The 22,420-nt window shown below is 32.2% G+C and overlaps 1 protein-coding gene across 1 annotated transcript in view; it reads left to right on the top strand.

The window, feature by feature from the left end:
- Positions 1-22,420, top strand: part of LOC143245668 (uncharacterized) — a 79,943-nt gene that overhangs the window by 28,585 nt on the left and 28,938 nt on the right. Inside the window, exons 3-9 of the mRNA XM_076492017.1 lie at positions 4,808-4,998; positions 6,033-6,144; positions 12,373-12,552; positions 14,599-14,694; positions 14,885-14,953; positions 15,354-15,547; positions 17,299-17,572. Coding sequence (XP_076348132.1) covers positions 4,808-4,998; positions 6,033-6,144; positions 12,373-12,552; positions 14,599-14,694; positions 14,885-14,953; positions 15,354-15,547; positions 17,299-17,572 — 1,116 coding nt within the window. The remainder of the gene's footprint in view (positions 1-4,807; positions 4,999-6,032; positions 6,145-12,372; positions 12,553-14,598; positions 14,695-14,884; positions 14,954-15,353; positions 15,548-17,298; positions 17,573-22,420) is intronic.

The following is a 22,420-nucleotide window of genomic DNA, read 5'->3' on the forward strand; positions in this document are numbered from 1 at the left end:
GTCTGTTAAATACGGATAAAATATCAATCACTGGCCCAAAAGCTTTAAAATTATCACTTGTAAGATGTTTATTGTTTTAGTTTCACTTACAATAAAGTATTACTAAAATCAAAGTAACTGTTTTTTTTTACAACGATTAGTAAAATATTAGTTGAATCAGTTGGAAGTTTAAGCTGGTTGACTATTTTCTTTATTAAGAAGAAAAAGAATTAGATTAGATTTCCGCTGGACTTTTTTAAAATGCATTTACACAATGGGCTATCTGCAGTTTTACCACTGCAGGGATTCAACCATCCTTAATTTAGTATTTCAAATCGGTAAATTTACGGCTGACTCATCTCGAAAGACCAATAAGAATATATTCAAAGTATCTCTAATCCCTATCATTACTGTAAATTACAGCCAAACATACCAAACGCTTGTATTTAGTTCCACATATATATAGCTCATCCTGATAAAAATATATTATTTATACATAAAGACATTAACATTTTAAATCCTGAATTTCACGTGTTTAATCTATTCTAATAAACAATTTAACCCTTAATATCTTCGCTTTGTCACATTTTATGCTTTTCGTGTTCTAGTTCTGTTTACAGACTCTCTGCTCTAATCTTTATTGAAGGACATATCGTTCTCATCAGACGAACTCTTCCTGCTTCCAGAAATGAACATTTTGCGTTACCCTGGAGACAAAGACTGAGTCAGCTTTCTTGTTATTATTGGTCTTTGTTAAGAAGAACAAGATGAAGCTCAACCAATAAATCAATATCTCTATACTGGCTAATCAGACTCTAACAAGTTCTAGCCCAGCTTATATGAAGGAAAATAATGAGTTCTACAGGAACATAAACACTGACTCTGCACGCTTTATTATTGAAAATATATTTAATTTTCGTGTTGCAACTACTTATAAAATTGATTTGGTTTGCTATGAATTTCGCGCAAAGCTACACGAGGGCTATCTGCACTAGCCGTCTCTAATTTAGACTAGAAGGAAGGCAGCTAATCATCACTACCCACTGCCAAATCTTGGGCTACTCTTTTACTAACGAATAGTGGGATTGACCGTCAAATTATAATGTCCATACAGCTGAAAGTGTAAACTTATAAAATAACGAGTGTTTTGTTCGTTGATGTCAGTTTCGTCCATTTATCTTCCTTATATTTTATTTATATGCTCTTGAATTTGTTGTTCTGATTCAAATGCATTGTTTCGTTTTCTTGATCGTCAGAAAACAAAACTACATAAAAAATACCTATCAGAAAGAAGGTAAACTTAATTACTTTTAACACGTAACGTATAACGTATACATAGTGGTGGCAAAATATTTTAATATATTTCCGATTTTTGCGGAACGTTTACAGCGAAATTTGAAAACTCAAATAGACCATTTAGTACTGAAACAGAATAGCAACAAATATTTCAAAGGTTTTAATTTTTTAGGCATCAGTATTCGAAATTTTATGATCGTTTGAAAATTATAATTTCAGTTACATTTTCCGAAGAACTGAACCCTTTTCCAGGTCGTTTTTTCTCTCTATTTTCTTGTTATTTTGTTTTTCCTTCTTTTTTCATGGAAATAAATGAAAATTATTTTATAATTTAGTTGTTTTTTGGGATGAATACGTACGTTGATTTAGAATAAGTACAGAATCCATAATGAAACACCTTCCAACAAGTACAGAATCCATAATGAAACATCTACCAACAAGTACAGGATCCGTAATGAAACACCTTCCGACAAATACAATATCCATAATGAAACACCTTCCAACAAGTACAGAATTCATAATGAAACACATTCCAACAAGTACCGAATCCATGACAAACATCTTCAAACAAGTACAGAATCCATAATGAAACATCTTCAAACGTATACAGAATCCATAATGAAATACCTTCTAACAAGTACGAAATCCATAATGAAACACCTTTCAACAAGTACAGAATCCATAATGAAACACCTTCCAATAAGTACAGAATCCATTATAAAACACCTTCCAACAAGTACCGAATCTATGCTGAACGATCTTCAAACGTATACAGAACCCATAATGAAACATCTTGAAACGTATACAGAATCCATAATGAAATACCTTCTAACAAGTACGAAATTCATAATGAAACACCTTCCAATAAGTACAGAATCCATAATGAAACACTTTCCAACAAGTACCAAATCCATGATGAAACATCTTCAAACAAGTACAGAATCTATAATGAAACACTTTCCAACAAGTACAGAATCCATAATGAAATACCTTCCAACAAGTACAGAATCCATAATGAAACACCTTCCAACAAGTACAGAATCCATAATGAAACACCTTCCAACAAGTACCAAATCCATGATGAAACACCTACCAACAAGTACAGAATCCATAATGAAACACCTTCCGACAAGTACAGAATCCATAATGAAACACCTTCCAACAAGTACCAAATCCATGATGAAACACCTACCAACAAGTACCAAATCCATGATGAAACATCTTCAAACAAGTTCAGGATCTATAATGAAACATCTCCTTGGACTCCTTCTTCAGCTTTTTCCCTTTTCTTCTATTTTTGTCTGATTTGGCTGATCTTGCTTTTTATTTTCCTCTAATCAGGAGACTATTCGATGGGGTTTGCTTCCCTTATCATCTCATATCTTTCTTATAGAATATTGGCAGAATTTATTAGGTTCAGGAATGTCCCGGACTTAGCTTGGTTACGTTATGAAAGAATCATTGCAAAATACGTCTAGCCAGTTATCTTCTTTTTTGGCTTAAATAGCCCAGAGGGTCTGTAAGGTAATTTGAACCGCGGAGCCATGTATTTTATGTTAATATGCCACTTTCTTTATTTTCAAAATGCTATTCTGTTGTACCACTCTACACAACTTTTATGTGTGATAATCACACATTCATACATAAAAAAGATATTTCCGTACTGTATTTATTTTGCATCAGGAAGTTTATCAGTTATTAAAAAATAAGAACTTATAATTACTTCTCTTATGGTTAATTATTATTCATATATTAATTAAGTAATTTTTGTAAAATTTAATTTCTATATGTAACAGAAAAGGCCAAAATACTAAATACACCAAATAAGAATCTCTATTCAATAATTTAATTCAAGTAATATTGACATATTTTGTTTGTTGTGTCTTCTGTATCTTAAAGACATTTTACCTCCATGTTATGTTCATGGCAAAGACTGTGCTAAGCAGACGATCGCAGGGCATGAAGAACAGGTAAAAGAAAGTATGTGTTTTCATATAGCATAGCCACATCGGCTATCTGCTGAGTCCGCCGAGGGGAATCGAACTCCATGATTTTAGCGTTGTATATCCGTGGACTTAAAAAAAGAAAGAAATAATATAACTGCCGACTTTCTCATAGCGCCATCTACAAGAAAGTTATATCAAAAACTCACTTAAAAGAACATATCAGGTGCTTGCAGTAGTTGGTAGTTTCAATATTTAGAAGCCTAAATGTCATATATTTGGTAGATTAAGTCTGAAATTTCAACTAAGAGACAAACAGTAAAAACCGCAATAGAAACCTAGAGACATTCTTTTATTATGTGTGTATTCTTTCCTTGTCGACTGTGCTAAATCCAACATAGTTCCTATTTTGATTAATTTCATTACATAACTCTTTAATTACATTAAGATACATTAAAAACTTTGCTCATCGTAAATATTGTGAAAAAAAATACTTATGTATAAAAATAAAGTATGTAAACAAATAGCCTTTGATAACTTAATACTTTATTATCATCGTATGTTCAGTATTTATTCCAGCTGTAACGCGAGTTATTCAGGAGTACATGCGATTTAAAAGTAGCAATAAAACAAAAAAAATTTACAATAGTTTCATTTAGTCTCATGTGTGGCCTGGCATGGCCAAGCGCGTAAGGCGTGCGACTCGTAATCCGAGGGTCGCGGGTTCGCGCCCGCGTCGCGCTAAACATGCTCGCCCTCCCAGCCGTGGGGGTATATAATGTGACGGTCAATCCCACTATTCGTTGGTAAAAGAGTAGCCCAAGAGTTGGCGGTGGGTGGTGATGACTAGCTGCCTTCCCTCTAGTCTTACACTGCTAAATTAGGGACGGCTAGCACAGATAGCTCTCGAGTAGCTTTGTGCGAAATTCCAAAACAAACAAACAAACAAAAGTCTCATGTGTAGTATATAAATATAGATCGTTAACAGTGTAGCGTTGTGCATGAATACAAACAAAGCGCACCTAACTTACTCCGCACTGCAATTATGGTTGTTAAAAATACAAAATCTGTTTTCACTCTATTTCATATCACTCGAGTTGTAACAGTTGTAATACTAAGCCCTTACATACGATGTTCTTGAGAGACGTAAGAATGTCAAATTACTTATTTTAACTTAATAAAGATCTGATCATGTTCATTGATTTATTTTTCCGAAGTATAAGCCTAACCCGGTTGTGTTAAGTGTGTAAACTGTAGATAAATCTTTACTTTTTTAAAGCCTCTTTCACTGTTGTTTATTAACATTCGAGTTATAAGATGCTCTACTGTTAAACATTTTTTAATTGATATAACTGAATACAAACACCTGGTGGCACTTGTGAAAGTTTCAAAACAATAGCTATCTGGAAGTTTTTGACAATAATGCTTTACGTAAAATTTTTTCAACCATAAACTTAAATCCCAGATATACAATTTTCAAGTATACTTTAAAAATATTTGAGTAAATTATTTTCACTTACAAAATGTATATTTTTTTAGAACATTAAAATATTCTGTGTAATGTTATTTCAACGTGTCTTTGAATCCAGGTTGGTGATCAAATATTATCTGTTAATGACAAAAGCTTCAAGTCTATCAGACACGATGAAGCTGTCGACATTCTAAAATTTTCACCGCACATGACTATGACCGTCCGGTACGTAGGAAAAATCCCACATGCTTGCACTCCTTACAGCGGACAGTCTTGGTACGACGAACATCAACAGCTTTCGTCGCCACGGTAAGCTCGAGAACTGTGATACTATAGTTGAAAAAATTACAAAGAAATCTTTTGATATAACGTACATTCTTCTGTTATATCAGTTGCTTGTAAGAGGAAGAAGTAATTACTGTATTTATAACACTTCAGCTATTCTTTAGATATGAATAATGCAAGGCTTAATTTTATATATATATATATATGAAAACACAACGATTTGCACTTTAACTCTTCTGTAATTAATCTTTTATATTCTAATATAGAGAATGCCAGACATTTGTTTTTTGCAATATTTATATGATTTAGTAAGGTATAAATAATAATCCATAGCAGTGTTTGGACAGGGTGTTGACTTTCATATGATTATTTCGTATAATGTACTTCGTATGTTATAGTAGGAAATAATCGAACCCTGAACACTATTAAAGGAACTGATTGATGCCTTTCGTACAATGTTATGCAATTTGTTTTTTCTCTACCTGTTCACTAATAGTTGACGGTCACAGAATTTCCTTTCAATTACCGCTGTTGATACTCTGATAAACGTTTTTGAACAGTTGGTAACTAAAAGTTAACTTTAATTAAAGACATCGAGCTAGTTGGGTATCTTCCATCATACTCCCGTGAAAATCGAAAGAATTATTACTCTTACCCGTTGTAGTGCAAAAAATAACATAATGATTATATATGTTTATTTATACACCTTAAGCAATCTTCTGCTACATTTCATGACCAGTTTAGTTTATACGTACAAACAAACGGAGTTCTACAAAAGTGTATACGTGTAGGTGACGGCTAAAGTAGCCAGCTAAAACACAAAGTCAGTTATAACGGATAAAACAGCGCACTAGGTTATATCGCAAAACAATTGTATTTTATAGCACTGGTATATTTATGGATAAGATAATAAATGCCAAAATTGATATCGTATGATAAGATACATAAAGTTACTATTTTCAACAAAACGTCTGCACACCATATCAATTTTACATCTTGGGATATAATGGATATCAAAGGTCATTACATATGTAAATCAGTGTTGCATGATCTGATAGGTTGAATAGGATAAGAGAATCGTACAACATAATGATGAGACAAGAATTACTAGAAATACTGGAGAAAGAAAGATTTAGGACCCCGCCCTGTAGAGAAAACTTAGCACCTTATGTGATAAAGAGCATTAAATATATGGCGTGACAACCAATTACAGTTGCACTGCCTTATACGACACTTTCCAGTTACTAACATTCTTTTCCCAAAATTGAAACTAAAAATATCCTAGCAATGTAATTAAATTACACTAAAGGTAAAACATAATAAAGGATTTTCTTCCATATAACTTAACGTTATATCAGTCAACTGTTTGTATTCATGAAACGGTTTTTCTTATAGGTTTAGTGCGTAACATTTTTACCGTAATGTAAAATCCTGCGATCGCTTTCTGTTAATTATTATCTCTGAATCTCCGAGCTCACGCCCTTAATCTGCGTTTTGTTTCGAATATCACGTAAAAATTAATATTTAAATTTATTTTGATTAATAAGAACTGAGCCATTAAATATTATCTCTGGATTTTTGTGATCACGCTTTTAATGTGTTTTGTATCGATTGTTACACAGAAATTAATATTTCACTTGTTAGGTGAAATGAACCATTAGGCAATAAACCTCTGTATTTCGAGTTAGATATATGTAAGAAATTAGATATAGTATAGATTACTGCGCACGTCACATTGAGATAGCATGGAAACATTTGCGATGGTTGAGTATTCCTTCATTTCAACATCAATAACTACTGCAGAATTTTAAAACCTTTAATTGATTTCTATTGGCTCGGCATGGCCAATGTTTAGGGCACTTGGCTCGTAACATGAAGGTCACGGGTTCGAAGCCCCGTTACACTAAAATGTGCTCGTCTTTTGAGCTGTAGTGGTGATATAATATGTTGGCCAAACCCACTATTCGTTGGTAAAAAGTAGCACAAGAGTTGGCGGTGGGTGATGATGACTAGCTGCCTTCCCGCTAGTGTTACAGTGCTAAATTAGGGACAGCTAGCGCAGACAGCTTTCGTGTAGCTTTACGCGAAATTTGAAAAAACAAACAACCATTAATTTCTAACTTGAAAAATTTTATTCAAACCTTCAGGACGCAAATAATACGAGATAGTGGCATTTTTCCGAAGTCTAATTAACTGCGGAACAATCAACTAAATCTGGAGGTTAACAAAGTTCAAAAGGTCAAACTTCTGAGACCAAAAGCGAAAATATATTCTTGTATAAAAATAAACCCCGATTTAGCAATGAAGTATTGAATGACCTTTGGCAAAAGAAACTGTTATTGATCAAAAGCGGCATATTGGATTGTAAACGATATTTCGTTATGATGACGACTTTGGCAACAGTGGTACCTTTGTTATGACGACGTCTTTGACAACATGAAGAACAAGTAATTTCTGAACTTGTAGTGTAGACCGATAATCATACCGCATTAGCAAATAAAGTTGTAAATGACAATGGGATGCTGTCACGTGTCACGTGGTCAAAACTAGGAACTTTAACATAGTCCTTTGCTAAATTCTTCGGGCAGCCGAGAGAAAACACGATGCTCACATTATATTTGACAGATATATGGAGTGTTCAATAAATACCCATGAGAATGTAATGCATGAATTTGAAGCTACATACACAGAATACAAACTAGGCAAAATAGACACATTACTGCCACCCGGAGACACAATCATGACTTGTAGTCACAACAATATATGATTAGACAATATATACCTATCTTAAATAAGATTGGTCCAGGTTTATCATCTATGAGAGACCCTACTAATAGCATGAAAGAGCTAGTGAGGTTCTATCATGTTTCTTTGGTTTTATATGGCTCTAGAAACGAGACATTTTTTTAGTATTTTGCATCACGCCATATTCGTCAATAAGGATACAATCCTTAAATTCAAGTCCATATCCCAATCTGATCCAGCAGTGTTTGCAGTATACCAAAAGACCTCAACTGCAGGAACCATCAGTTGTGCTATTGAAGTTTGGGTTGAAACATAGTCCCAAAACAAGCATTTGGGACATCGCTTCATCTGAACTGTTGAAATCTGCTGAGTTCAACAGACACCTGTTCTCAGAATAGAAGTAGGTGTAAGTTTACTAGGTTTTCATCTACATACTTCTGTAAATGATGAACTGAGGATAAATTCCAAGATTAGAATACAAATTATGATGACTTTGGTTTTGATGACATAAAAGGAGCTGGTAATGAGGACAATGATGTATACAACTGGATTTGCATGATTCAAAAATATTATCAAAAATAGTATTATATTAGAAATAATAACCATAAATATTGTGAACATATACAGAAAGCATGATAAATCCAGATTTTATGTTGTAAATTAAGACACATATTATTGATTATCAACAAATCATTCCGTATACTTATTTGTTGTCGTTTTCTTTGTATAAATTACCATACATGACCAATTCTGAAATAATATGGCAAATATAGTTATGGCTCACAAAAAAAAGCTCATATCTTTCAAAAGCTTTCTTAAAGTTTAGATTTTGTAAAATTACAAGAAAATCTTGTAATACTTAGTTTAATAAATAAATGTTTGGCTTTAAGAAAGTCAAAATTTTGGATTTTGTCTCAGATTTTTGACCTCTGATAATCTATATATGGCATATATGTAAAGAAAAATTCTGTCTTAGTTATCCCTAATTTATTACCTATAAGCAAAATTATCCGGTTTAGCTAGGGTTAATAGTTTGACAGTGTGCGCATTCTGAACCCTTCTTAGCATAAAAGTTAATCTATATAACATAAAAGTCATTGTTGGAATGCATTTTTACCAAATTGCACTGTCTTTTCTATATATTAGAAGTTGTTATATAAGGAATCATGTCTTTTATAAGTGGTGCTTCACTGACTTGTCTCATTGAAAGATGCACCCACACGCACGTGTGCACGCGAGTGGATAAGATAAGTAATACTTAGGTGCACATCCTCAGGGTCCACTTAACATGGGTTCAAAATTTCAAATTTCTAGGTTTCTTCTTCTTGGAGCAATGGAAATCACAGCTCCTTTTTATGTGTATTTTTCGATTGTTTGCCTTATTAAAATACGCACACATGCACGAGAATAAGATAAGCAATACGCAGGTATACACTCTCAAGAGTCATTTAGTATGGGTGCAAACTTTCAGGTTTCTAGGTTATTTCCTCTTGGAGCTACGGCGATGACACCTACATAGACAAGCACGCACTCATAAACATACTTGCGTGTTTGTCTGTTTGGATGTTTTAAATGATACTCATATTGTAATAAACTATTTCTTTTCTATGTGGTTTTTCGATAGCTTGCTTCTTTAAGAAGATGCTCATGAACGTGCACATTTTTAAGTGTTTTTCATATAAGATGTGTACGTATATGCGCTCACGAATATAAGTAATAATACTCAGGTGCGAGCCCTAAGAAGCCACTTAATAAGGATACAAAATGTCAGATTTCTAGGTTCTTTCTTCTTGGAACTATGGTGATCACATTTACGCATACATGCAAGTGTGCACTCATGCGAGTCAGTCTGTCTGTGATTTATATTTGCATTATAAAGAACCATTTCTTTTCTATATGAATTTCTGATAGCTTGCCTTTTCTATGAGGTTTTCTTGCTGTTTTGCCTGATTGAAAAGATGCGCATTCACGCATGCACATGGATATGAAAAGTAATAATTATCAGGTATACACCCTCAGGTTTTGCTTTCTATGGGCACAAAATTTTATATTTCTAAATTCTTTTGCTCTTGAAGCTATGGCAATCACATATAACTTTCTATGTGGATTTCTACTTTCTTTTCTTACAAAAGATGCATACGCAAACGCAGGTAAGCAAAATACCCAGGTGCACAACCTCAGGGTCCACTTAGTATGTGTACGAAATTTCAGGTTTCTATATTTTCTTCTTTTAGGAATTATTGTAATTACATTACTATTGTGCAAGTCGAAAGTACTCGTCTTCGATCGGGTTCATAGTACACGTATTCTGAATTCATTTTAGTATAAAAGTATAACCTATATACTTTATTGCTAAGCAACATGACATGGAAACTATTGCTAGAATGCATTGTCACCAAAATGCACTAACTTGTCTATATATACTAGAAGTTGTTATATAAGGAACCATTTATTTTCTACGTGATTTTTCGCACGTAAGTGGATAAGATAAGTAATACCCATGTGCATTCAGGGTCCGCTTAGTATGGGTACGATATTTTAGGCTTCTAAGTTCTTTCCTTTGAGTTCGAGTTATGGCGGTCACACACACACATACATCATCCAGGCACGCCCTTTTTTATTATGGATAGATATTTTAGCATCATACTTATTATACTACATGCAAAACTCACGAAAGTGTGGTAACCTGTGTCATCCCCCATTTGTATTATAAATTCTGGTATTCCTATTTGCTCATAAGTGCTAACATAGAACCTCCTGTAATTTATTTCAGGACAAACTATTTATTCAAAAACCACCAAAAAACACTGTATATCATATTGCATGTTTCAATCCAGTTTCACAACCAGATAATCCGACTGTCTGTTTTTTTCAATTTCATAATTTCTAGTTACGATTTTGTAGTCTAGCGATTGTTACATGTTATTACATTGATCTTATTTTCCATGCCAGTCTGTTAATGGCCTAATATTCCACCAAGTTTATTTATAATTGGAATCGTATAAGCGGTGAACGTGACAGAAATTGAACGAATACACTTATTTTTAAACATTGAAAAAAGCTATTTTTTAGTGTGGTTTACTGTAGTTTTCTGTTCTATTTTGGCAGGCTCTTCGATTTAGATTAGGCTTAATAACGGCATAAAAAGAAAGACAAGATAATTGACGGCTAAAATTTTAAACTTGTTTCTATCTTGAAATTTGTTCAAATCTATTTCAGGCCTATCTGTTATAGCTATCCCAAATTTAGAAGTGATTAGAGGGAAAGCAGATAGTCAACAATAGGCGAGCATGTTCAGTGATGTGATTCGAGCTCCGACTAGCAAATATCGAGTCGAGAACCCTAATTACCATGATGTGCCTGGTCAAAAAACGTGAACGATGCTTACGGCCTATATAAACTAGCACAAATATAAAGTATTAACTATTATCAGTAGAACTGTATCTTTTACATACCTATTTTAACAGAATCACCTAAATATACAGTTTCTCTCGTTTTCTCTACTTTATTCAGTTGTTGACGAAGAAAGCCTTCTTTAAACAAATGGGCGTTAACATTGCTTTTGTACATTTATCGAGAGAATTGTTATTAGTAGATTATTAACATAAATGCTTCTAAAATCCCGACAATCGTGTCACTTAGAACAAGGTTTTCTATACAGGTTATCTAGAAGAGGAAGCTCCAGAAAACGGGAGAAGTCCAGAGACTTGAGGTAAGAGAAACGTTCACAAACGTATTTTGATAATTACACACTTCAGATATTAACAAAACCGTTTTACAAAGTATTCTAACACCATATTTTCCTCTCTTACGTTATCTTATGTAAATAACACCCATGTCTAGATATTTCAAGAATATTTCAATGAAATCCATCATTAAGACTAAAATTACTTTACAGTACATTTATTCAGCTATTTAACATCATAAAAATGCTTTCAAAGTCATCAGGACAGTTTAGTCTATTAGTAAAGAAATAATTGACAATAATTTACAATAATTCATTGTAAGATTCTCAGTTATATAATTATACATTGTTGTTCTGCATTTAAAAACTCTTCTCTTTGTTATTAAGCCTAAAGTTGTACAATTGGCTACTTGTGCTCTACACACCATGGATATCGAAACCCGATTTTTAGTCATATACACCTCCAGGGTGAGCCAAGGGAGGCCTGAAAACGCTTATTTCTTCAGTTGTAATAGTTTATTATAAAATAACTATGTTGAAGTGTACAACGATCTATAGAAAGTTTTCAGACCTCTTCATTGAATATTGTTGAGGTAAAACAAATGATAATATTTTTATACACACTATTTTACGTAAAAACAACAACAAAAAGGGTATATGTTGGTTGTGTTTTAGAATATTTAAGTTATCTATTAATAAAAAGCTAATTCTTAACTGGTTATTAGCAACAATTCGAAGTTCTCTCTTAGATTCAAAAAGTAAGACAAATGTAAAAAACATCCCATACTTAAAACGCACTATACTTAATGCAATTTTGAGTTTAAAAATCTATTGTCCAATCGTTTGATGAAATTGGAAAGGCTTTACAGATCTCACACGTCCAAATAAGAGATTTTTACAATAATATTGGAAAACAATTTGGATTTGTTATTATTATTTGAATACCGGTTAACCTCTTTGTTGCCCAGGCTATATCTACCTCACCCACGGAAGAAGCCGAGAAGATCTTATATCATAGAGCACAGCAAGTACTGACTGAGAGTGAGAAAATATGTTTGGCTTATTACTGTAACGAATACGAAACAAGAGCCATTACTGTAGACGCCTTCGTAGCAATCTTGATGGAGTTGTTGGTAAACCCAGAAAAGGTGAGGTGATTAACTCTTTTTACCCCTGTTTGTTTGAGTAGCTGACAGATAATTCGGTTCAATATGTTAAAGATATTTGTGTTGTACAGATAACTAATCTCCTCATATATTATCCTACATTAACATCTTAACCGAAGGATGTGAAAAATCGAAACAAAGCAAATAAAACGTCTGAGATGATCAGGTCAACATGTTTTCTAAGACGTGCACCCCGGTTACGAAATGTTGTTTTGTTGTTTTGGAATTTCGCACAAAGCTACTCGAGGGCTATCTGTGCTAGCCGTCCCTAATTTAGCAGTGTAAGACTAGAGGGAAGGCAGCTAGTCATCACCACCCACCGCCAACTCTCGGGCTACTCTTGTACCAACGAATAGTGGGATTGATCGTCACATTATAACGCCCCCACGGCTGGGAGGGCGAGCATGTTTGGCACGACTCGGGCGCGAACCCGCGGCCCTCAGATTACGAAGCGCACACCTTAACGCGTTAGGCCATACCAGGCCCAGGTTACGGCATATAGAGCCCATTGTGTAGTTTTGTGCTTTGACAAAACATAAAACAAATTCTAAAGTTGTCTTTAATTTTCATTTCATGTTTAAAGTAGTAGATTGTAAAAATCGGGTAGTCTTAAACAAAATTTGAATATTTTATGAGCTTAACATTTATCACGTGGTGAATAAAATTGTATAGCTGTAAATAAAAGAAATAATTTAATACGTTTCCAGTGTGTAAGAATGTAACAGTTGAACAATAAAACATTCATAAATACTAAATTATTTGACCTTTTACCTTTAAAGTAACTGAGGAAAAGTCTGATTGGTGTGGTTTGTTTTGAATTTCGCGCAAAGCTACACGAGGGCTATTTGCACTGGCCGTCCTTAATTTAGCAGTGTAAGATTAAAAAGAAGGCAACTAGTCATCACCACCAACTCTTGGACTACTTTATCACCAACAAATAGGGGGATTGACCGTCACATTATAATACCCCCACGGCTGAAAGGTTTGGTGTGACGGGTATTCGAACCCGCGACGCTCGCATTACGAGTCGTGTGCCTAAACCACCTGGCCATGCCGGGCTTGAAAAGTTTGATTCTAGACTGATTACTACAGATCTCAGAGGTTACGCATTGTTGATACTGTTTTCATAAGAATCGAGACAAAACAAGTCATTTCAGTACAGTCTTATGTTTAAGGTAACTCTGATAAACAATGTATAATATTTTACTTTGTTTGTTTTTGGATTTCGCGCAAAGCTACACGAGGGCTATCTGCCTAAGCCGTCCCTAATTTTGCAGTGTAAGACTAGATGGAAGGCAGATAGTCATCACCACCCACCGCCAACTCTTGGGCTACTCTTTTATCAACGAAGAGTGGGATTGACCATCACATTATATCGCCCCAACAGCTGAAAGGGCGAGCATGTTTGAGTTATGGGAAATCGAACCCGTGGCCCTCAACTTACGAGTCGAGTACCATCTAGCCATGCCGGGCTGCATTTTACTTTGTACTTTGTAATAATGTTTAATTGGAGTTCAAATAATTCATTAGTTGCTCACAAAAATTCTATAGCATATATATATATATATTTACTTTTATATTTCATTTGATGAATATATTTTCTTAAAGTTCTTCTGAATAAATATACACATGTATGCATTGTTTTCAACGTAAGATTGTTTAAATTTCGTTTTGGAATTCCTTAGCGTTTGCTCAAAATCATTAATACCTGTAAATTTGTTTTTTTGCCGCCGCAAGTTTAACAAAAAATTATACAAATTTGATAATCATCCATTTTTATTTGTATTTTTTCCCAGTCGACGTAGGCTGATTCAGTTCCACCAATGGGAATTCCACAAGAAACGTTTAAATATTAACTGTTAAAGATAAAAATTTTTAGTAAACCTAATTTTTTAATAGAGTGATTCTAAAGTTTTATAGCTTATGAAATCGTTGAAGGATGTCTAATTTGTTTGGAATTTTCAGTTGTCTCCGCAAGTGAAAAACAAAATTAATAAAATAGAAATGGATTTATTTTTCTCTGCTCAGTATCTATTGATGACTCACATCCGAGGAATTGTAAGACGAGAAGATCTGAAGAAATTTGATGACCTGATATATAAATGTGAAATACAAACTATAAAGGTGAGCAATATGGTAAAATTAAATTATATTATTTGCTAAGTTGGCATGTCAGTAGATAACAGTATTATAGAGTTGATAAATAAAGTTAAACTTAAAAAAACATAATTTTATTTAACTTCTGAAAACGTTTAGCTTTAAACTTCAATACTCCTAATTTATACTTTTTTCTTATAATTTTTACATGCTTTAGAGTAAGGAAGTTCTTAAACAAGCCACAGACCAGTCGGAAAATACACAAACATTGTTGATATCGCCCTCGGTAGGTGGCGTCATTATTATTAAAGAAAAACATCGTAATGAAGTGAATTGGATCATAATTTTTTTGCGTTAGTGTTCAGTTCTAGTAAATGTTTTATTGGTTCTTCACTGTAAGGACAGGCAAATCGTACAAGTTTAGTTAAATATAATTTATTTGTATCCTTCATAGTACTCACTTTCACTGGAGTGTAGTTATTACAATATTTAAAATTTCTATTGATAATAGCAATAAGAAAAAGTTTAGAGAAAATGAAATTGGTGTCAATAAATTTTACACTCGTATTGCAAATTATTTTCTATTTTTCTACGTTATAAATTAAATTAAATCTACAAAGAAATATTTGGTTTCAGTTTAATCTTGTATTTTAGCAAAAGGAGGCATTTTGGTTTTTTACCCATAGAAAGAGGCTCATTCACCGCGTGGAAGCTTTCGAAAACAAAAAAATTCACACCATCATCGTCTCACTGTCCCAGATCATCTAGCACCCCACAAGGTGGGGCCATCTGCTGAAAATAGTGGCGCATCGAGTCAAGACAGCGATGTAGACGTGGCCGGTGGAAATAGGTCTATTTATGGAATGAGTAAGAGCGCAAGGTAAGAACCTTTAATGTAAGAGGGACAGCTTCTAACTTACTAAGTTTATTGTGCTTGTTTTATAATAAACTCGCTCCTTAAGAAACATGACTCACCTTTTTGAATATTGTCTATGTTACTCTCATGTGTTCTCTCTTTACTCAACTGTTATTTTTTGGCGGCAAAAACATATGAACAAAACTGTATGCATTCTTCCCACAATGCTTTAAGTTTAATGATGCTATCTATTAACACAAATAATAAACGGAATAATATAAACTATATAAAATACGCTCTGATATAATATCACGCACAGTTATTGATACCTGGCCTCTTAATTTCATGGGTCTACATGCCCCAAATGCTCTCACGCATTGTGCTGTATATATATTTTATCATACAATTATAATGCAAGAACTTGAATGGAATTTTTATAAAAAAAATCAGAATATGAATATTATAAATGAATTGCCTTGAAACCTTTAATACATCTTCCCAGAGGTAGTCCATTCGAGGATTAACTTTATGGGTGTACAGTGTGTTTTTAGCCTAGACTATGAAATATTGAAGTATCAAGTTGTTTTATGGAAAAAAAAATTATATTTATGTAAAACAGAACTATAATGTTAAAAGCTTCGCAATCTAGTTATTCACTGTTTCATATATATTATATTTTACCTTAAAATATTGCAGGTTTCTAGACATCAGGTAAAGCTGTGATAGTACAGACTGAAATAATTTAAAGTACGACATTTGTATAATTTATAATAAGACACTTGATATATCGTAACCCAATACGAGAAACGTTTTTCCTAAATATTTTTAGTGTTTAATAGAGGTGTTCAATTTCCTCAATAAAATTATTTTATTTATTTCTGCATACTGAATTCCATAATTAATTATGTTAACTCTTACTTTTTTTTACAGGAAACAAGAGCATTAAGTGTCTACAGTGCGGATATATTCCTTAAAACACCAATTAGAGATTAACTGAATAAAAAACATTTAGGAAAAGTTTCAACTTTCGGTTCTCACAACAAATAATAAACGTAGTATTTTACGTGATTTCATTACAGTCTTTTAAACATTTTTAATGACTTACTTTTCTGAATTTGTAATAAAATTGAAAATTATTAAAAAACATTGAAACCAGGTATGTTTTCAGTTATTTGATATATCTCAATCTTATTAAATTAATATCACACTTTGTTACACTGATAGTAAGGTCACGACGATATATATATATACACACACATAGACATATAGTGTCGCCATCTGTAAGGAATTATGTAGTAAGACTTAGTAAAACACTGACTTCAATTTTTGCTTCACAACACATAATGACTTTTTTATTTTGTTATAGAGAAAGTTTAATTTCTGGTAATGAAGTTTTGCTATTTAGCAAAACTGTCAAAACAAAAGTGGAATTTTTATTTTTACTTTTGATATCAATATTTTAAGCTCCTGTCGTTCATTTATTTAGAGTTGGAAAACCGAAAAAATGAGAACGGGCGTGAAAATTATAATCATACATTTTAGAATTCCCTGTTGCTTTCTCCATATTTCTAGACACTCGGAACTTGACTTAATGCGAGAAAACACTCGAAAAAGAAAAAGGAAAAAAACACCACCACCATCAGAATCTGCATTCAACATTACTTTCATCTTGTAATTGATAATTCTTCATTTTGTTTTTCCAATTAAATTATTTTAAGAGTTAGAACACATATCTGTAATAATCCTCAACGTTTATTTTTTGTTGTTCTAATTAGGAGTGCGCACGGCTCTAGGCTTCAGGTCTCAGATAACCACAACAAGTCTGATCCATGGAAATCCTCCAGACTCTATCCCCGTCGCTCCATCAAAAGAGATACAAAGGGAACTAGCCCCGCGACCCTTCTTCGCCGACTCACTCTCAGAAGACACAGTAGTGGAGGCGAGGGAGTCAACCCTGAAGAACGTCGAATCTCCAGTCGTGTAACAGAAGAGAGAAGATGGAGCCTTGGGAGTGAGCTGTTGGAAACTCACGAGGATAATAAGCCTGAGGTAACATATGTCTGTGGTTATCAATAGATTCGAAACTGAGTGGTGCTTTGAAAGGTTAGATGGATCCTGTCGATCATACGCTAGAAATTGTGGATTATGAAATCCATTGGCTTAAATAAACATGTTTTGTAAAGCTTATTACATTCAAGCTCAACGGCTTGCAAAACTTGCAAGAAACACTCGATAAAAATTATGTTTGTTAGTTTTGCAAAGCTACACGAAAGTTATCTGTGCTAGCCGTCCCTAACTTAGCAGTGTAATACTAGAGGGAGGGCAGCAAGTTATCACCATCCACTGCCTACTCTTGGGCTACTCTATTACCAACGAATAGGGGAATTGAATGTAATATTATAATGCCCCCCACGGCTGGAGGGGCAAACAAGTTTTGGTATGACGGAACTTCAAACCCGCGAGCGACCCTCAGATTACGAGTCGAGTGCCCTAACCATCTGGTCGTACCTAGTTTACAAAATTATGAACTTCAGGCTTACCTAACGGTGAATTAATGTTGTTACTTCATATTTAAGAGCTCTTGTCTTTAACTTGTGCATCTTAGTTATTCTTTTAAATCTAATCAAAACAGTTTATTACAGGACATATTAAAATGTAATTATATGCTTATATATCAACATGATTATATTCGGGTAAAATAAACAGTCCTAAAGGTATTAGTACACACGTTTCAATATAAGTAAGTGCATACAAAAATGTGACTGATCTTTAAATAAATGAGTATAGCGACCATTTATATCCGGTTTGGTGAACCTCTTGACGATGTAAAATCCAACTGTTGTAAACCTATCGTTAATCTTCGGTTTTATGAATGTCTAAATAAAGTAAAATCGAACTGTAGTAAATCTATCATTAATCTTCAGTTTTATGAATGTCTAAATGAAGTAAAATCCAACTGTAGTAAACCTCTCGTTAATCTTCGGTTTTATGAATGTCTAAATGAAGTAAAATCCAACTGTAGTAAATCTATCATTAATCTTCAGTTTTATGAATGTCTAAATGAAGTAAAATCCAACTGTAGTAAACCTATCGTTAATCTTCGGTTTTATGAATGTCTAAATAAAGTAAAATCCAATTGTAGTAAATCTATCATTAATCTTCAGTTTTATGAATGTCTAAATGAAGTAAAATCCAACTGTAGTAAATCTATCATTAATCTTCAGTTTTATGAATGTCTAAATGAAGTAAAATCCAACTGTAGTAAACCTATCGTTAATCTTCGGTTTTATGAATGTCTAAATAAAGTAAAATCCAACTGTAGTAAATCTATCATTAATCTTCAGTTTTATGAATGTCTAAATGAAGTAAAATCCAACTGTAGTAAACCTATCGTTAATCTTCGGTTTTATGAATGTCTAAATAAAGTAAAATCCAACTGTAGTAAATCTATCATTAATCTTCAGTTTTATGAATGTCTAAATGAAGTAAAATTCAACTGTAGTAAATCTATCATTAATCTTCAGTTTTATGAATGTCTAAATGAAGTAAAATCCAACTGTAGTAAATCTATCATTAATCTTCAGTTTTATGAATGTCTAAATGAAGTAAAATCCAACTGTAGTAAATCTATCATTAATCTTCAGTTTTATGAATGTCTAAATGAAGTAAAATCCAACTGTAGTAAACCTATCGTTAATCTTCGGTTTTATGAATGTCTAAATAAAGTAAAATCCAATTGTAGTAAATCTATCATTAATCTTCAGTTTTATGAATGTCTAAATGAAGTAAAATCCAACTGTAGTAAATCTATCATTAATCTTCAGTTTTATGAATGTCTAAATGAAGTAAAATCCAACTGTAGTAAACCTATCGTTAATCTTCGGTTTTATGAATGTCTAAATAAAGTAAAATCCAACTGTAGTAAATCTATCATTAATCTTCAGTTTTATGAATGTCTAAATGAAGTAAAATCCAACTGTAGTAAACCTATCGTTAATCTTCGGTTTTATGAATGTCTAAATAAAGTAAAATCCAACTGTAGTAAATCTATCATTAATCTTCAGTTTTATGAATGTCTAAATGAAGTAAAATTCAACTGTAGTAAATCTATCATTAATCTTCAGTTTTATGAATGTCTACATGAAGTAAAATCCAACTGTAGTAAATCTATCATTAATCTTCAGTTTTATGAATGTCTAAATGAAGTAAAATCCAACTGTAGTAAACCTATCGTTAATCTTCAGTTTTATGAATGTCTAAATGAAGTAAAATCCAACTGTAGTAAACCTATCGTTAATCTTCGGTTTTATGAATGTCTAAATAAAGTAAAATCCAACTGTAGTAAATCTATCATTAATCTTCAGTTTTATGAATGTCTAAATGAAGTAAAATCCAACTGTAGTAAACCTATCGTTAATCTTCGGTTTTATGAATGTCTAAATAAAGTAAAATCCAACTGTAGTAAATCTATCATTAATCTTCAGTTTTATGAATGTCTAAATGAAGTAAAATTCAACTGTAGTAAATCTATCATTAATCTTCAGTTTTATGAATGTCTAAATGAAGTAAAATTCAACTGTAGTAAATCTATCATTAATCTTCAGTTTTATGAATGTCTAAATGAAGTAAAATCCAACTGTAGTAAATCTATCGTTAATCTTTAGTTTTATGAATGTCTAAATAAAGTAAAATCCAACTGTAGTAAACCTATCGTTAATCTTCGGTTTTATGAATGTCTAAATAAAGTAAAATCAACTGTAGTAAATCTATCATTAATCTTCAGTTTTATGAATGTCTAAATGAAGTAAAATTCAACTGTAGTAAATCTATCATTAATCTTCAGTTTTATGAATGTCTAAATGAAGTAAAATCCAACTGTAGAAACCTATCGTTAATCTTCAGTTTTTGAATGTCTAAATGAAGTAAAATCCAACTGTAGTAAACCTATCGTTAATCTTCGGTTTTATGAATGTCTAAGTAAAGTAAAATCCAACTGTAGCAAATCTATCGTTAATCTTCAGTTTTATGAATGTCTAAATGAAGTAAAATCCAACTGTAGTAAACCTATCGTTAATCTTCGGTTTTATGAATGTCTAAATAAAGTAAAATCCAACTGTAGTAAATCTATCATTAATCTTCAGTTTTATGAATGTCTAAATGAAGTAAAATTCAACTGTAGTAAATCTATCATTAATCTTCAGTTTTATGAATGTCTAAATGAAGTAAAATTCAACTGTAGTAAATCTATCATTAATCTTCAGTTTTATGAATGTCTAAATGAAGTAAAATTCAACTGTAGTAAATCTATCATTAATCTTCAGTTTTATGAATGTCTAAATGAAGTAAAATTCAACTGTAGTAAATCTATCATTAATTTTCAGTTTTATGAATGTCTAAATGAAGTAAAATCCAACTGTAGTAAACCTATCGTTAATCTTCGGTTTTATGAATGTCTAAATAAAGTAAAATCCAACTGTAGTAAATCTATCATTAATCTTCAGTTTTATGAATGTCTTAATAAAGTAAAATCCAACTGTAGTAAACCTATCGTTAATCTTCGGTTTTATGAATGTCTAAATGAAGTAAAATCCAACTGTAGTAAATCTATCATTAATCTTCAGGTTTTATGAATGTCTAAATGAAGTAAAATTCAACTGTAGTAAACCTATCGTTAATCTTTAGTTTTATGAATGTCTAAATGAAGTAAAATTCAACTGTAGTAAATCTATCATTAACCTTCAGTTTTATGAATGTCTAAATGAAGTAAAATTCAACTGTAGTAAATCTATCATTAATTTTCAGTTTTATGAATGTCTAAATGAAGTAAAATCCAACTGTAGTAAACCTATCGTTAATCTTCGGTTATGAATGTCTAAATAAAGTAAAATCCAACTGTAGTAAACCTATCGTTAATCTTTAGTTTTATGAATGTCTAAATGAAGTAAAATTCAACTGTAGTAAATCTATCATTAATCTTCAGTTTTATGAATGTCTAAATGAAGTAAAATTCAACTGTAGTAAATCTATCATTAATCTTCAGTTTTATGAATGTCTAAATGAAGTAAAATCCAACTGTAGTAAATCTATCGTTAATCTTTAGTTTTATGAATGTCTTAATGGAGTAATATCCAACTGTAGAAACCTATCGTTAATCTTCGGTTTTATGAATGTCTAAATAAAGTAAAATCCAACTGTAGTAAATCTATCATTAATCTTCAGTTTTATGAATGTCTAAATGAAGTAAAATTCAACTGTAGTAAATCTATCATTAATCTTCAGTTTTATGAATGTCTAAATGAAGTAAAATCAACTGTAGAAACCTATCGTTAATCTTCAGTTTTATGAATGTCTAAATGAAGTAAAATCCAACTGTAGTAAACCTATCGTTAATCTTCGGTTTTATGAATGTCTAAATAAAGTAAAATCCAACTGTAGTAAACCTATCGTTAATCTTCGGTTTTATGAATGTCTAAATAAAGTAAAATCCAACTGTAGTAAATCTATCATTAATCTTCAGTTTTATGAATGTCTAAATGAAGTAAAATTCAACTGTAGTAAATCTATCATTAATCTTCAGTTTTATGAATGTCTAAATGAAGTAAAATCAACTGTAGTAAACCTATCGTTAATCTTCAGTTTTATGAATGTCTAAATGAAGTAAAATCCAACTGTAGTAAACCTATCGTTAATCTTCGGTTTTATGAATGTCTAAATAAAGTAAAATCCAACTGTAGTAAATCTATCATTAATCTTCAGTTTTATGAATGTCTAAATGAAGTAAAATCCAACTGTAGTAAACCTATCGTTAATCTTCGGTTTTATGAATGTCTAAATAAAGTAAAATCCAACTGTAGTAAATCTATCATTAATCTTCAGTTTTATGAATGTCTAAATGAA

The sequence above is a fragment of the Tachypleus tridentatus genome, chromosome 2, assembly GCF_004210375.1.
Source record: "Tachypleus tridentatus isolate NWPU-2018 chromosome 2, ASM421037v1, whole genome shotgun sequence".
Taxonomy (NCBI): domain Eukaryota; kingdom Metazoa; phylum Arthropoda; class Merostomata; order Xiphosura; family Limulidae; genus Tachypleus; species Tachypleus tridentatus.